Source organism: Ascaphus truei, chromosome 1 (genome assembly GCF_040206685.1).
Source record: "Ascaphus truei isolate aAscTru1 chromosome 1, aAscTru1.hap1, whole genome shotgun sequence".
NCBI classification, from domain to species: domain Eukaryota; kingdom Metazoa; phylum Chordata; class Amphibia; order Anura; family Ascaphidae; genus Ascaphus; species Ascaphus truei.
The window spans coordinates 45,150,055-45,166,477 of NC_134483.1; the positions used below are offsets into that span (position 1 = coordinate 45,150,055).

Below are 16,423 nucleotides of genomic sequence, written 5' to 3' on the forward strand. Positions count from 1 at the left end.
ATACTTGTTGCTATGTGTTGATGTTACCAGTTCTCTATGCATGTTAGTAAAGGTATTAGTTATTATCCAAACTGTAGTACGTGGTTATTGTGTATTGTCCTGCGAGGAACCACTCCCCCTATAGTGGGAGCCATCGCAGGTGGAGGCGCTGTACCGAGTAAGTAGTTGTCCATAGCATTGTAAGTGCCCCAGGTTCCCTTAGCAGAAGCTCAGCCCTCCTGTGAGCCAACAGGTACCGCACCACACACATATGGTAACGTTGCATGTTTCCTGTACCCCCACACTGTATCTGTGATTGGGCGGGGGGAAACCCGTTACATTTGGAGGCGCTGCTGAGATCTCAGACCTGGGGTGCCCTATTCAAAACAGTATCACCAAAGATCAGCAACATGGTAATTCCCTCACGTCAAGAGGTCCACGAGTGGGCTACCACCGTCCGTGAACCACCTAAACACGTTGTTGCCGTAGGGAACGTCTCGGCGTTAGTAGCAGAAACTGAAATCCGGGACTCACTGAGAAAACTCTTAGGGCCAGATAAAATATGGTACCGTGGCAGGGTGTTCGACTCTACTTGTCATTGGAGTGCCCTACTATTCACCGTGGGGCGGGACATATGCCCAGAAGCGGCCCCGAACACTCTAGTAGCCCCCAAGTGCCCGCCAGAAGGATACCCCTTATATACTCGGACTTACCAGTAATAAGGGAAATGTTTTCACTAAGAGCCCCTCCTCAAGATCCAGACGAACCGTCCACCAGTACCTGGACACCACTTGCACCCGTGTCAAGTACCCCAAACCGGGGTGACCGTCCCCAACCCAAAGTCTCCTTTACCCCAAGCGCCCTCACGGAAGCCAATAGTTGGGCTGACAGTCCGCCCTCTCCACCTGACCCCGTACCCCGCGAGGTACACCCCAGGCATACCAGCGAGAGGGTAACGAACGAAGGTTCCATAATGGGGGTGACGCTACCTCAATTCGTAGAAGCTCTCACCCTGGCCTCCCAGTCCCAAGGCTACCGGAAACTTAAGGCCTTCTCTGGAGTACTTCCAATACCCCCGGGGGAGGAGGGAATAGACCTTTGGAGGGAGAATGCAGTAAAAGTCGTAGCGGAATGGTCGTGCACTGACAATGTAAAGCGGCAGCGTATCATGGAATGTTTTCGGCCTCCCGCCTCTACCATTGTGACCATCCACAGGGACCAACACCCCGAGTTGACGGCGTTGGAAATGGTGGCGTTCCTGTTGGAAGCATACGTGCTAGCAGAAGACGAAGGAGCGATCTGGACGAAGTACTTCCATCTTTATCAGAAGGAGGGAGAGGACTTGTCGGCTTTTATTCACCGCCTACAGCTGGTCTTGGGAACCCTCCTCAATCGTAAGCTGATCCCCACCTCTGGGATGGATGAAGCGCTCCATAAGCAGTATCTGCAGGGATCAAGCCCCACTCACCCCATAGCCAACATGCTCCGCAGCAAGATAATGGACGGGGGCCCCTATAAGTTCACCGAGTTGCTGCGGCAAGTGAAAATACAGGAGGCTCATGTTATGCTACACTCAACCGCTAAACCTAAGAGCCCCTCTGCCTCCAAAGGAAAGGGCTCTACGGAAAAGAAGGAAGAGTCTGCTGCCTCGTCCAAGGGGTACAAGCCAAGACCCCCCGACCGACCACCTTCCCCGTCCACGGGTCGTCCGGAAAGCCGCCAGGTTGTATGCTATAACTGCGGTAAGAAGGGTCACGTCCTCCGTAACTGTCCAGAAAGAGAAGGTCATCCAGAGGAGCACCCTCCCGATAGAGGGAAATCAGCCCGATCAATGGTCTGCAGTATACCCATGGCGGAATCTGACCCAGAACTCCCTCATTCTGGAACCACGGATGCCCCTTCTGACGCTGGCCCCAGTGATGACGCCTCACCCTGTGAAGCTTACAGTCAAGTGGGCCCTGCGGCCATCGTGCCCGTTGTATTGGAAGGGATATACGCATCGGCCCTACTGGACACAGGGTCACAAGTAACCATAATATACCACAAGTTCTATGACCAGCACCTCCCCTGAGGCCGGCCGAACATATGAAGGTTAGGGGATTAAGTAATGAAGACTACCCCATCGATGGGCTTGTAAGGGTTCAGCTGGAAATACTCCAACTGAACACCGGCAAGAAACACCCCATACAGGTAGCGGCCATGGTATGCCCGGAGCCCCAAGACCAGTGCAAGTACGCAATCATCTTGGGAACCAATGCGGATATAGTACAAGCTGTAATCCGAGCCTACTTGAGAGAGACCAACGAATTGCCGCTGGCCAATTCGCTCCTAGACCCCATCTTACGAGAAGAGTGCCACCGGGTATATGTCTTGGAGCGTCATGGGGACCTCTACAATCGTCAACGCGGATTGACGACGATATTACCAGGGGGAGTGCAAAAGATGGCCGTCTGGTGTTGTTATCCCGACCGAGATGAGAACGACCAACTGTTCTCGCTGGAGAGTACGCCTGAAGAAGAAGAGGTTCAGAGAGGGTATAGAGTACTACCCGAAGTGAGGGAATGGACGGCTAAGATCCCTCTACGAACCCACGTGTATGTGCAGAATCTCTCCCCCTTTCCGATGGAATTTGATGCCGATCAGAAGTTGGGATGCGTATATCCGGTCAGCCCGGTAGAAACCACCCTCAGGTGAAGGCGGCGGCCGTGGATGAGCGGGTAGTCGATCTGGATTTCAACTTCGGCGAGTCGACACTGCCCACCGAGTAGAAAGACCGGTTGACCACCCAGCTGTTGCAACGACGACATGTGTTCTCCACGAGTGAGATGGATGTGGGGTGCAGTCGCAGTGCCCAACATACCATTCGAATGAGTGATGCCACTCCGTTCCGGGAACGTTCTCGTCGCATCGCCCCTCGGGATGTGGACGATGTGAGGAACGCCCTACAAGACATGGAAACCGCTGGGATTGTGACGGAGTCTCGAGGACCTTACGCGTCGCCCATAGTGGTGGTGCGGAAAAAGAACGGGTCCGTACGACTGTGTGTCGACTATCGAACTCTGAACAATCGTACGATACCGGATCAGTACAACCTCCCGCGCATTGAAGAGATCCTGAATGCGCTGAATGGAAGTCAATGGTTTAGCGTGCTCGACCTCCGATCCAGGTACTATCAGGTGCCTATGACGGCGGAAGACCAGGAGAAAACAGCTTTCGTCTGCCCCTTGGGATTCTACCAGTTTACCCGTATGCCCCAAGGTATATGTGGGGCGCCTGCTACCTTCCAAAGGCTCATGGAGAAGACTATCGGAGACATGAGCCCGCGGGAGTGTCTTGTATACCTGGATGACATCATTGTCTTTGGAAGAACTCTAGAAGAACATGAAGAGCGGTTACTTAAAGTGATAGACCGTCTGGGGAATGAAGGGCTAAAATTGTCCCTAGACAAGTGCCGGTTTTGCCATACTTCAGTAACCTACGTGGGACACATCGTGTCCGCACAAGGGATCGCCACCGACCCCGCCAAGGTAGAAGCAGTCGTGAACTGGCCTCGTCCCGAGAATGTCACGGAGCTGCGATCCTTCCTGGGATTCTGCGGGTACTACCGTCGGTTCGTGGAAGGATACTCTAGTAAGGCGAAACCCCTGAACAATCTGTTGAAGATATACCCCGAAGAAACCGGGAGGAAGACTGTATCTGCTCGCCAACCGTTTGGCGATAAATGGACGTCTGAGTGCGAACAGGCCTTCTCGAAATTGAAGAAATGTCTGACTGAAGCACCTGTGCTTGCGTATGCTGATCCCGAACAACCATACGTTCTGCATGTGGATGCCAGTCTCAATGGACTGGGCGCCGTCCTGCACCAGAAACACCCCGAGGGCCTTTGGCCTGTCGCCTACATCAGTCGCAGTCTGACCCCCAGTGAACAGAGGTACCCTGTCCACAAGTTGGAGTTTCTGGCTCTCAAGTGGGCTATCACCGAGAAGCTCCACGACTATCTGTACGGTGTTGCCTTCGAGGTAAGGACGGATAACAATCCCCTCACATACGTCAACACCTCGGCCAAATTGGACGCCGCCGGACACCACTGGCTGGCCGCCCTAAGCAACTACAGTTTCTCCATGAAGTATAAGACGGGACCTTTAAATATAGGGGCTGATGCTCTATCCAGACGGCCCGGGTTAAGTGCTATTCCGGACGATGAGGAATGGGAAGAACTCCCAGGACCCGGAGTACGAGCTATGTGTAGCATGGCCACCATCGTCCACGACCAAGTGGCCTTTTCAGAATTAAGAGTGGCCGACTCCTTGGGATGCCGGTCGCAGGCTGTCCCAGCCGCCTACTGCGATCCAAAGGGGATGAACATCACGCATGACAAGGTGTTACGGTGGAAAGATCTGGTAGACTATCAAATACGAGATCCTGTTGTCAGTATCATCCGACAAGCCGGAGCCCGGAGGAATCCAACCCTTCTGAAGCGTGCACCAAATGACTTAGTGGCTGTGCTCATGCGGGAATGGGAAAAATTCGAAATAGACAATGGCTTACTATATCGGGTGGTGCAATACCACAACCACCCGGATAGGCGACAACTAGTTCTCCCTAAGAACTTACAATACCTGGTGTTGAGGTCCCTACATGATGATCATGGACATCTTGGGATAGAAAAGACCTTTGGGTTGGTCAGAGATCGCTTTTTCTGGCCCAATATGCGAGAGGCCGTTGAACGTCACTGTCGCCGCTGTACTAGGTGTATACAGCGCAAGACCCTGCCTACACGAGCCGCCCCCATGGGCCATCTAAAAAGTTCATGTCCCATGGACCTCGTGTGTATGGACTTTCTATGTATTGAGCCTGATAGCCGGGGAATATGCAACGTGCTGGTCATCACAGACCATTACACTCGGTATGCTCAAGCCTTCCCTACTAAAGACCAGAAAGCCATCACCGTGGCGAAGATATTATGGGAAAAGTACTTTGTACATTACGGCCTTCCCAACCGCCTGTACTCTGACCAAGGAAGGGATTTCGAGAGTACATTGATCAGGGAACTGCTCAAAATGCTGAACATTGCCAAATCCCGAACGACCCCGTATCACCCCGAAGGGGATGCACTACCCGAACGTTTTAATCGGACCTTACTAGACATGCTCGGAACACTACAGAGTGCTCAGAAATCGGAGTGGAGTCGACACGTGGAAGCCTTGGTGCATGCGTACAATTGCACCAGACACGAGTCAACTGGATTCTCCCCATACTTCCTCATGTTTGGGCGAGAGGCGAGATTGCCAGTGGATGTGCGTCTTAGAGTCTCAACGGATGGGATACATAATGCTACCCACTTCAAATATGTGCAACGACTCAAAGACAGCTTGCAGCAGGCGTACCAGCAGGCAGAGAAATCCACCACTAAGCTAAATGCTGACAATAAGAGGCGATACGACCATAAGGTCAGATATCGGGAACTTCGGCCAGGAGATGCTGTGTTGCTTCGGAACTTGGGCGTACCAGGCAAACACAAATTGGCCGATCGATGGAGAGACGGAGTGTATGAAATAGAATCCCAGATGCCTGGCCTCCCGGTCTATCGCATCAAAGAAACCGAAGGCCGGGTAAAGGTATGGCACCGCAACCATCTTCTCCCCATTCCACAAGTGGAAGATGAAGAGACAGAGATACTGGCTACACCGCTCAACGGTGAGCCCGACTTATCAGAGCTGGGTCAAGAGACTGTCAATAACGAGACCCACTCTGAAACTCCTGAAGATCCTATGGAAGGACCCTTTCAAAGGGACTGCTCCACAGAAGGGGCATCTCCCGGAGGAGCTACGGGTAAAGGGCCCCGTAGGCCAACGCCTACTAAGGTGGCACCAACAGGCCAGCCTTTGGATCCACAGAGCCCGAGCTTTGTGCCTAACAGAGACTGTGCAGAGACATTTCTCCCCTCAAGGGAAGAGGCTGAGCCTCAGGACTGTGCTTCTTACTCCCCCGAGGGAGTTGCAGAAGAACAACTCCGACGGAGCCAAAGAATCAGGTACCCTCCAACTCAGGTAACCTATGATCAGATGGGGGCACCCCATTATGAGGCTCAGCAGTGCTCATGGAGCAAGATCCAATCTGTGATTGTGATGCTCACAGAATTGTGTAATATTGTGTAGAGTCATGCATGTGCTAAGTTAAGTTTTCAAATGCATTTTCATTATATAACTTTGTATATAGTTACATTGAGTTGTGTCCCAAGCGAGGATGTTGGGGATTTTACCAGGGGGAGGATGTTGCCAGGTCACCCCTCTTTCCCTAGAGACCCCCTCCTGGTTGCGCAGCAAGGTCACGTGCACCGCCGAGATAGCGACAGCTGCTTCCGAGGGTGGGGGCCGGAGCAGGGAGCCGCGCGTCTTCCCCTGCTTATGGCCGGTTGCCGGGGACGCGATCGGGCCGTTGCTAAGGCCGCGGTCACGTCGCTAGGGTCAAGGGGGCTGGTGAATAGGCCGCCGCCATTCCGACACTCGCGCACGCGCAGGAAAGGCACTGGAGGCAGTGAGGGTCGCGCGAGTGCCGGAGCAGATAGGGAACAGTCAGGCAGCCCTAGGGAGCTCGCGCCTGCACAGAAGGGAGCTAACAAAAGCCCGCAAAGCACTAGCCTACCAGGGAAGGCTCTTGAAGAGGACTACAAGTCCCATGAGCCCCAGCAGTGCCCCCGTGACGCCAGGGAGCCAATAGGGCTGAAGAATCTCCCAGGAGAGGAGATTGATACATTTCGCGGGCAGAGAGCACATTGGCAGTTGGTGACTGGAGCAGCTAGGGGAAGGAGGTAGGGTGCAGGAGTCAGTGACTCTCTGCACTAGGCCAGCAATCCCCTAGGCCCCAGATAGCCCTGAGTCACCCTAGTTGAGTGTGGTAGGGACAGGCCCTAGCATAGGGACCCTGCCCCATTAGCTATTCGCTCGTTAGGGATCCAGCGGACGCTGTGCTTCCCGTCACGAGGCTTGGGCTTAAGCCCTGGCCATTAAGAGAGCTGGACTATCTTCAAGGAGGCCAAGCAAGCCGGGACTCGGCCTGCTGGCAGCAGACAGATCCTCGCCAAGGTATAGACGGTGCGGAGCTCTGGTGATATTATCCACGCCGGAATTCAACCCACGCGTAGGAGGATATCCTGGCGATCCAATCCCCGTGGTATAGCAGCACCCGTGGCTGGAGCCCGGGCAGGTAACCCACAACCTCACGTGCACCAACAAGGCCTATCATCAGACATAGTGACTGCGCAGTCATACACACACTGGTATAGGAATTGGGAGTGCGAGACATTGGGCTGGGTTTACTGGACACGGGGTGGGATCACTCTGTGATAGAGGTTAGCGTCCGCCGTGGCGCTTAAGGTGTTAGCGTCCGCCGTGACGCATGAAGTGTGGGCACCCGCCGTGGTGCAAGTTAGCGTTAGCGTCCTGCGAGACGCCGTAGTCAGGTTACCCTCAGCGAGGGATACTTGTTGCTATGTGTTGATGTTACCAGTTCTCTATGCATGTTAGTAAAGGTATTAGTTATTATCCAAACTGTAGTACGTGGTTATTGTGTATTGTCCTGCGAGGAACCACTCCCCCTATAGTGGGAGCCATCGCAGGTGGAGGCGCTGTACCGAATAAGTAGTTGTCCATAGCATTGTAAGTGCCCCAGGTTCCCTTAGCGGAAGCTCAGCCCTCCTGTGAGCCAACAGGTACCGCACCACACACATATGGTAACGTTGCATGTTTCCTGTACCCCCACACTGTATCTGCGATTGGGGGGGGGGGGGGAAACCCGTTACATATATGTTGTTAGAGTGTGTGTGTGTGTGTGTCATATATATATATATATATATATATATATATATATATATATATATATATATATATATATATATATATATATATATATATATATATATATGATTTATAAAATGTTTTACCATGAAGTAATACACTGAGAGTTACCTCTCGTTTTCAAGTATGTCCTGGGCATAGAGTTAAGACAAATAATACATGGTTACAAATACAGTTACATAAGTGAACAGGGTATACATTATATACAAGACATTGCATGTACATGTAACGGGTCTTCCCCCCCCCCAATCGCAGATATAGTGTGGGGTGCAAGGGAACATACAATGTTACCATAGGTGTGGTGCATTACCTGTTGGCTCACAGGAGGGCTGAGCTTCCGCTGCGGGGAACCTGGGGCAATACAATACTAGGGACAACCACTTACTCGATACAGCGCCTCCACCTGCGATAGCTCCCACCAGAGGGGGAGTGGTTTCTCGCAGGACAATCAATAATAACATACACAGTGAGGTATAATAACTAAGGACGTTACTAACAGGCAAACAACGTATCACGGCAATGCCACAATATAACCTGTGTCCCTCTCTAGAGGAGACACCTACTGCATCGCGCAGGACGCTTCCCCAACACCAGGTGATCCCACCCAGTGTCCAAAGAACCCCACCCAATGTCCCGCACTCTTGGAGAGAACGTGGGTGACTGCGCAGTCACAGGTACACTAAGGGCCCGTTGGTGCACTTATGACTGTATGGTACCTGCCGAGCACTCCGGTACTCGGATCAGCAACTGGCTTCACAAAGGGTCAAATGTGTGATGAATCCGTCTGATCCTCCAACCGAACTCCTGGCACGCGGACCGCCAGTGGCGATCCTATTCTGATGAAAGTCTCTGGAGACCCCAACGTGGGTCCGAACCCCTTCACAGGGACAGCAGCATCCGCTGAGTCCCTAACTAACACTTGGCACTAACGTGACAGGAACCCTAACCTAGGGCCTGTCCCTGTAGTACCACAACTGGGGGTGAGAACCTATCTGGGACCTAAGGGGTTAATTGCCTGCCTCGCTCCCCTAACGGTTTCCGGCTCTACTCTACCCCTACAACTAGCCTTCGCAGTCCTGACTAACTACGTCTAGTACTTCCAGCACTTGCAGTAACGCGCTGCAACCTACTGGATGCTGACAGCCAACGTGCTGCGCAACACTGTGCCTGCCTATCAGACCTCACCGCACTGACAGCCGTGACTCTGACCAGACCGCACACTAACACTAAGGGCAGCGTCCCTATCTCGGGCCTCCCTGCGCATTTACCCACTAACCTAGTGGGGAGTTGGGGCCTACCTGGGGTGTGGGTACCTATATGGGGCAGGAGCTGCATTCGCTCCCCGCACCCTTCCTTCCCTCACAGCTCCCTGACTCCAACTGCAATCCTGAGTGACAGGATCCCTTAACCTAGGGCAGTCCCTGGCAACACTCTCTACATGGGGGTAACTAGATACCTCGGGCCCTGGGGGTGCTGGCCTAGTACAGGGAGTCCCTGACTCCTGTACCCAACCTCCTTCCCTGGGCTGCTCCGGTCTCCGATTGCTCAACGTGCTGCAAGCCCGCAAATTGTATCCACTTGCCTCTGCAGACTTCCTAAGCCCTATTGGCTCCCTGGTGTCACATGGGGCATACAGAGGCTCATGGGATCCGTAGTCCCAGCTCAGAGCCTTCCCTGGTAGGCTAGGGCTTCGCTGGCTTTTCCTATGCTGTACTGCGCCTGCGCAAGCTTTAGGGGGCTGCCTTAACCTCTCCCTGCCTAACCTAGCCCTCGCGCAACTTCGCCCTGACTCTGGGGCTCTAACTGCGCATGCGCGACCACTGCGCATGCGCGAGCTAAGGGGCAATGGCGGCGCCCTTACCGCCCGGCTCCGGGAGCCCTGTGATGCGCGTGCGGCCTTGGCAACCGGCCGCGCGCGTCCCCGGCAACCCCCGAGCCGGGACCTGACCGCCCTCTCCCCTGCCATCGCCGGACGGAGCCGCCATTGGACGCGGCGGCCCCCGCGATCGGCAGCTAGGCGAGGGGGGCACGGACGGTGTGGGGAGACCTGGCTACATCCTCCCCCTGGTGGAAAATCCAACGTCCCCACTTGGGGAACGCCATTGCTCGACATAAGATGACCCAATAAAAAATTGCGTGACATAATTGGTACACTTAGCAGGTCGACTTTAACATCCTTAAAACATGGCACATTTTCACACAATGAAAAATTACATGGCATATCACACCCACTAATTCCAGAGACCAGCTGAGTATCAGCTGCTTGCTGAGACCATTTGTGGGGTGCCCCTAACTGATCAGGTGGGGGTACCTCACTTTTGCGTCCGTGAGCCTCCCCGGGGTGAATCTCTTGGAGAGGACACTCTGGGATAACAGTCACTGGTTCAGTACTACTTCCTCCCCCTGGTGGAAGGAATAGCACAGTGTCTTTCAAACCGGCCTTTACCCGGTCATCCACAGCCTGGAAGCAGCAGGCCAGGCGGCCAGAACCTTTCCCGCGGTCCACTACTTGGCGGATGGGCCGCTTCTTCTTGGGTGCAAAGGAGGCAACTTCTACTAGCTCCCGTGCCACACAGCCCTTGTCCCTACGTACGTACACAGCTTCCATTGAGAAGCGAGAATAGGACACTGTCTCTTTACTCAAAGTCTCTGTTTCACCTGACAGGGGGTAAAGGGTAGATACCTTACCACTGCGGTGATTCACGGTGGCCAACAGGTCCTCGGGGACGCTGTCAGTTCCCACCTCGGCTGTATCGGGACCTGTCCACAATACTTCTGGGACAGTCCACTCACTGACTCGAAACTCGGGAGCGTTGGATCCCAGTCCTGGGACCATCATTTGGGTTAGAGCGCACGGGCTCATACTCAGTTCAGGAGCCATAACTCTGGCCTTTTTCACGGCCACCTCCATCGGAGCCTGTGGGGGGCAAGGCGGTTCCTTACCACTCTGCTGGCTTGCGATGGTTTTCTCTTCTTCTGGAACACTGTCAGGTATCTTCTGTGCTTCACCTGACACCACGACAGAGCTGATCGTTCTCTTCAACTGAACGGTATGCGGTAGATACTGGTCCACTCGCACGGCGGGACAGCTTTCTTCTAGGGGGGACACCTCCGCCAGGACGCGATGTTGAGTGGAGCCATTCGCCCGGGTGTCCAGACTTAAGAAGCTATCGTGCTCCGCGGTCACCTGGAGGCTCACACCCGACACCCCTGGGGCAGTCAACCCACCCTTGTCGTCGCTAACAGGTACTGATCCCACGCCTGGGACCGATGGTACCTCTGTAGGCCGGACGGGCCATTGTAGGGCACACGGGCCCAGAGCACCTGAATACACTGTAACTGAAGTAGGTGATTCTTTGGCCCCAACTTCACTGATGTGGTCCGCCGGCTGGCGCATCACCACGAGTGGCTGGCGGCTGAATTCACTGAAAGAAGATGGGGGTACAGACACCTTACCCTGTGATTCCTCTGTCTCACTGCTGGGGTGGTTCGCCGGTAGGCGCATCACCACCGATGGTTTGTCCTTTTCCGTAGCTGGCTGGGCCTCAGTCCTTCCCTCTTGGTTGCAACGGGGGACTAGGGCAGCCTTGTCTGTCAGCTCCTCCACCTCCGTGGTTGAGGTAGAGCAAGTAACAGCATCTTCATCTCTGGGTTCTGCCATCTGAGATTCCTGCTTGGGATCTGGGACTGTAGACTGCAGCAGCACAGGCTTTAGAAACTGTGTCCCGCAGCCGGCACACTTGGGGCCCCAGGTCTGTTTGCCACCTGGGAAGTCACACTGATTACAAACACATCGTATACACCCCTCTCCATCCACCAAGGCCACCCGGTATTCTATGGGTAACCTAAAATGGTTAAAGTCCATACCACCAGTCAGGTTCAAGTCCTTTTGTAGACACGGGCACACCAGAAAGGATATTTTCCCTCCTTTAGACCGCCATGCTCCATATAATTGAGGGTGCGTTTCTCGGCATCCTGTACTGTCTTTATTGGGAACAGCAGATGCTGCTGGCTGTTCACTTTGCTTGCTCCCCCTGGTGGAATGTAAGGGAGGGGCCCGCTCTATCACTGATTGGCTCGGGCTCTGCACTGAGTCACTCACTTTGCGGGGGCGGAGCTCTGGTTTTCCCGCCAGTCCCGGGCGGATTTCTGCGACACAATTGAGTGCAGGCTTGCAGTCAGCAGCACATGTGCTCTCCTGCTTTGGCGGGAGACGCCATTTTAGGTGTGACTCCTTTGATGAGGGAGCCTCCATTTTGATCACAGTTCTGGTAATCTCACTAAGGCTCTCTGAGTATGCAAGAGGGTAGCCTTCTGGAGGGGCCTCTGGGAAATGCAAGGTCAGAGGGACATTTTCCCGGCATATTTCCTGATCCGTTACTAGCCATAGTCTACAACACTGGTCAGTGGGGTCGTACCGGTGCTCTATCCTCTTCAACCCTTGGTCCATGCCCAGGAGTCTCCCTAGGGCCTCACAAATTTCCCTCAACTTCACGGCACTACTGGGAACATCCCCTACTACTAGCACATGTCGCGGGGATACTTCTGTCCTCTTGGTTCGTTCGTGGGCCTCATGGCTTGCAGGCCCAAACATGGTGAAAAATCTAATTTGGCCAATTTGGAAAAAATGAAAACAGGGCACCCCAGGTCTCTCTCAGCAGCGCCTCCAAATGTAACGGGTCTTCCCCCCCCCAATCGCAGATATAGTGTGGGGTGCAAGGGTACATACAATGTTACCATAGGTGTGGTGCATTACCTGTTGGCTCACAGGAGGGCTGAGCTTCCGCTGCGAGGAACCTGGGGCAATACAATACTAGGGACAACTACTTACTTGATACAGCGCCTCCACCTGCGATGGCTCCCACCAGAGGGGGAGTGGTTCCTCGCAGGACAATCAGTAATAACATACACAGTGAGGTATAATAACTAAGGACTTTACTAACAGGCAAACAATGTATCACGGCAATACCACAATATAACCTGTGTCCCTCTCTAGAGGAGACACCTACTGCATCGCGCAGGACGCTTCCCCAACACCAGGTGATCCCACCCAGTGTCCAAAGAACCCCACCCAATGTCCCGCACTCTTGGAGAGAACGTGGGTGACTGCGCAGTCACAGTTACACTAAGGGCCCGTTGGTGCACTTATGACTGTATGGTTCCAGCCGAGCACTCCGGTACTCGGATCAGCAACTGGCTTCGCAAAGGGTCAAACGTGTGATGAATCCGTCTGATCCTCCAACCGAACTCCTGGCACGCGGACCGCCAGTGGCGATCCTATTCTGATGAAAGTCTCTGGAGACCCCAACGTGGGTCCGAACCCCTTCACAGGGACAGCAGCATCCGCTGAGTCCCTAACTAACACTTGGCACTAACGTGACAGGGACCCTAACCTAGGGCCTGTCCCTGTAGTACCACAACTGGGGGTGAGAACCTATCTGGGACCTAAGGGGTTAATTGCCTGCCTCGCTCCCCTAACGGTTTCCGGCTCTACTCTACCCCTACAACTAGCCTTCGCAATCCTGACTAACTACGTCTAGTACTTCCAGCACTTGCAGTAACGCGCTGCAACCTACTGGATGCTGACAGCCAACGTGCTGCGCAACACTGTGCCTGCCTGTCAGACCTCACCGCACTGACAGCCGTGACTCTGACCAGACCGCACACTAACACAAAGGGCAGCGTCCCTATCTCGGGCCTCCCTGCGCATTTACCCACTAACCTAGTGGGGAGTTGGGGCCTACCTGGGGTGTGGGTACCTATATGGGGCAGGAGCTGCATTCGCTCCCCGCACCCTTCCTTCCCTCACAGCTCCCTGACTCCAACTGCAATAATGAGTGACAGGGTCCCTTAACCTAGGGCAGTCCCTGGCAACACTCTCTACATGGGGGTAACTAGATACCTCGGGCCCTGGGGGTGCTGGCCTAGTACAGGGAGTCCCTGACTCCTGTACCCTACCTCCTTCCCTGGGCTGCTCCGGTCTCCGACTGCTCAACGTGCTGCAAGCCCGCAAATTGTATCCACTTGCCTCTGCAGACTTCCTAAGCCCTATTGGCTCCCTGGTGTCACATGGGGCATACAGAGGCTCATGGGATCCATAGTCCCAGCTCAGAGCCTTCCCTGGTAGGCTAGGGCTTCGCTGGCTTTTCCTATGCTGTACTGCGCCTGCGCAAGCTTTAGGGGGCTGCCTTAACCTCTCCCTGCCTAACCTAGCCCTCGCGCAACTTCGCCCTGACTCTGGGGCTCTAACTGCGCATGCGCAACCACTGCGCATGCGCGAGCTAAGGGGCAATGGCGGCGCCCTTACTGCCCGGCTCCGGGAGCGCCGGGAGCCCTGTGACGCACGTGCGGCCTTGGCAACCGGCCGCATGCGTCCCCGGCAACCCCCGAGCCGGGACCTGACCGCCCTCTCCCCTGCCATCGCCGAACGGAGCCGCCATTGGACGCGGCGGCCCCCGTGATCGGCAGCTAGGCGAGGGGGGCACGGACGGTGTGGGGAGACCTGGCTACACACAGTTAAAGAAAATATATATTATAGGCTTATGTAACAGTTACAGACTAGATTAAAATGTGAGGCAGCCTTAGTTTTGAAAGAATTTAAACTGGTGGTGGATGCGAGAGTCTCCGGTAGGTTGTTTCAGTTTTGGGGTGCACGGTAAGAGAAGGAAGAGTGGCCGGATACATTGTTGAGCCTTGGTGCCATGAGCAGTCTTTTGGAGTCAGATCTCAGATGATAAGTGCTGCATGTGGTAGGGGTGAGAATCTCGTTCAGATGTAGAGAGAGAGAGAGAGAGAGAGAGATACACACACACACACACACACACACACTGTACACACATTCCTGAATTACGATAATAGTATATCAGTAATGTATCTAACCTTTCCTGCCTAAATATATTACTAGCTGATTGTAAATTGCAGGTGGAACCTTTTATCTAATGTGTATCTCTTTCTTTGCCAGTTTTACCTATTCATTGGACATTGTTTACTGACATTCACCGCTGGATTTGCTTTAACAGTGCTGATTGAAAGACCATTTAAAAAATTGTGTCATATTCAATGATATGTTTTATATTATTTATTTTGTATGTTCCATGATAATTAATTATACAGTAGTTTATTTATACATAGACAATTGCTCTGTTAAAAAAATAAATGTAAAGGGGATTGTGACTTTCCTGCTTATCTTCTCTACCTCTTCTCTCCTTACATACTGTAACAATGTATGTTAATGTTGGATATTTTATTGGTTTCATCCACCAACCCTATTGTACTGCGCTACGAAACATGTTGGCGTGTTATAAACAAATGATAATAATAATAATATTTGCAGTCATTTTATACAGCTGAAATGACCTGATCAATCTTTCATTTGCTAGTCTACTATGTTCGCTAATAGTTTGAGATATAGGGCATATATTCTAAGAAAAGTCATAAGGCACAATAGGGTGTCCTAAATCTTAGCACCACTTAGTAAATATTGCCCATGATGTTTACATTTCATGTTATAATAATACATGTACTGTATACAGGAGAAGTTATTAAATGTACACAGGTGCAGACCACCTCACAAGCCCATCATATGCGGCAGTTTTAGCTAAAAAAAAAAAAAGTTTTAAATCGGGTTTGACTGCAAATATAGTGGGGATTTTATTGAGGTGGATAAATACAATCTCCAATTTGAAATGGAAATTCCATCATTAATGCATTATCGCTGAATTAATATCCATGCCAGATTCTATAAATGTTGATAAAGCAAACCACTTCAATCCTTACACGCGATATAGCACGCCATCTCTAAGGGCTCTGGGAGGTATTTCCAACATCATTCCAAAGGTGTGCTCAAGCTTACAAGCAATACAAAAGGATTTCTGTGCAATGTTTATTAATAGAAATGTGTTTCAATAATGATTGTATTACAAATTATTTTTTTCAACCAATAAATGACTTCTTACCATAAGCTTACAAAAATCTATCCACTTATTTCTACTTCTACCATCACTTAACATCTTGTGAGAGATGTTTTTAAATACCGAAGTAAGAAGTAATGTTTTCCTGTTCATCTCAAATAGCATATTGTTCAGATAAGATGATATGTTCTGTACGTGATGAGTCCGAACAATGTGGACTGGACAATTAAATGTCTTAGAATAGGCATTTACAACAATGCAGTTTTTTCTGCTTGGTAACTCTGTTGGTTTAGTTGATTTACAAACTGCATGAAAAGAGAAGTTCACTGTGTTCTTTTCAAAATTAATTTTAATGTTGAGTAACTGTACCCATAATCCTAAAACAAGAGAAACAAGAGCTATAAGATCTATGGGCCCCATCACCGTCTACTCATGGGGCCTAGTCCATGGCTGTGTCTTGACCAAAAGATGTGGACCACACACCAGAAGGCTAAGTCCCATTGGAGAGACAAAAGGAAGCAAACCGTATTTGCTTCTGCTTCTCTCTTTCATGTAGAGCGAAGTCCAGCTTCTCTCAGGCCTGACTTTCTAGGAGTTCCTATGCCTGGGCACTGAGCGGATTTGTTGAAGCCTTAAAAGGACCAATTAGTTTCAATATAAAATATGCCTGATGCATGG

At 52.1% G+C, this 16,423-nt stretch overlaps 1 protein-coding gene across 1 annotated transcript in view; it reads left to right on the forward strand.

Annotated features, from left to right (window-relative positions):
• Window positions 1–14,898, forward strand: part of LOC142496461 (O-acyltransferase like protein-like) — a 157,448-nt gene extending 142,550 nt beyond the window's left edge. The window contains exon 15 of the mRNA XM_075603489.1: window positions 14,797–14,898. Within this exon, the coding sequence (XP_075459604.1) occupies window positions 14,797–14,898 (102 nt within the window). The remainder of the gene's footprint in view (window positions 1–14,796) is intronic.
• Window positions 14,899–16,423: the final 1,525 nt, after the last annotated feature.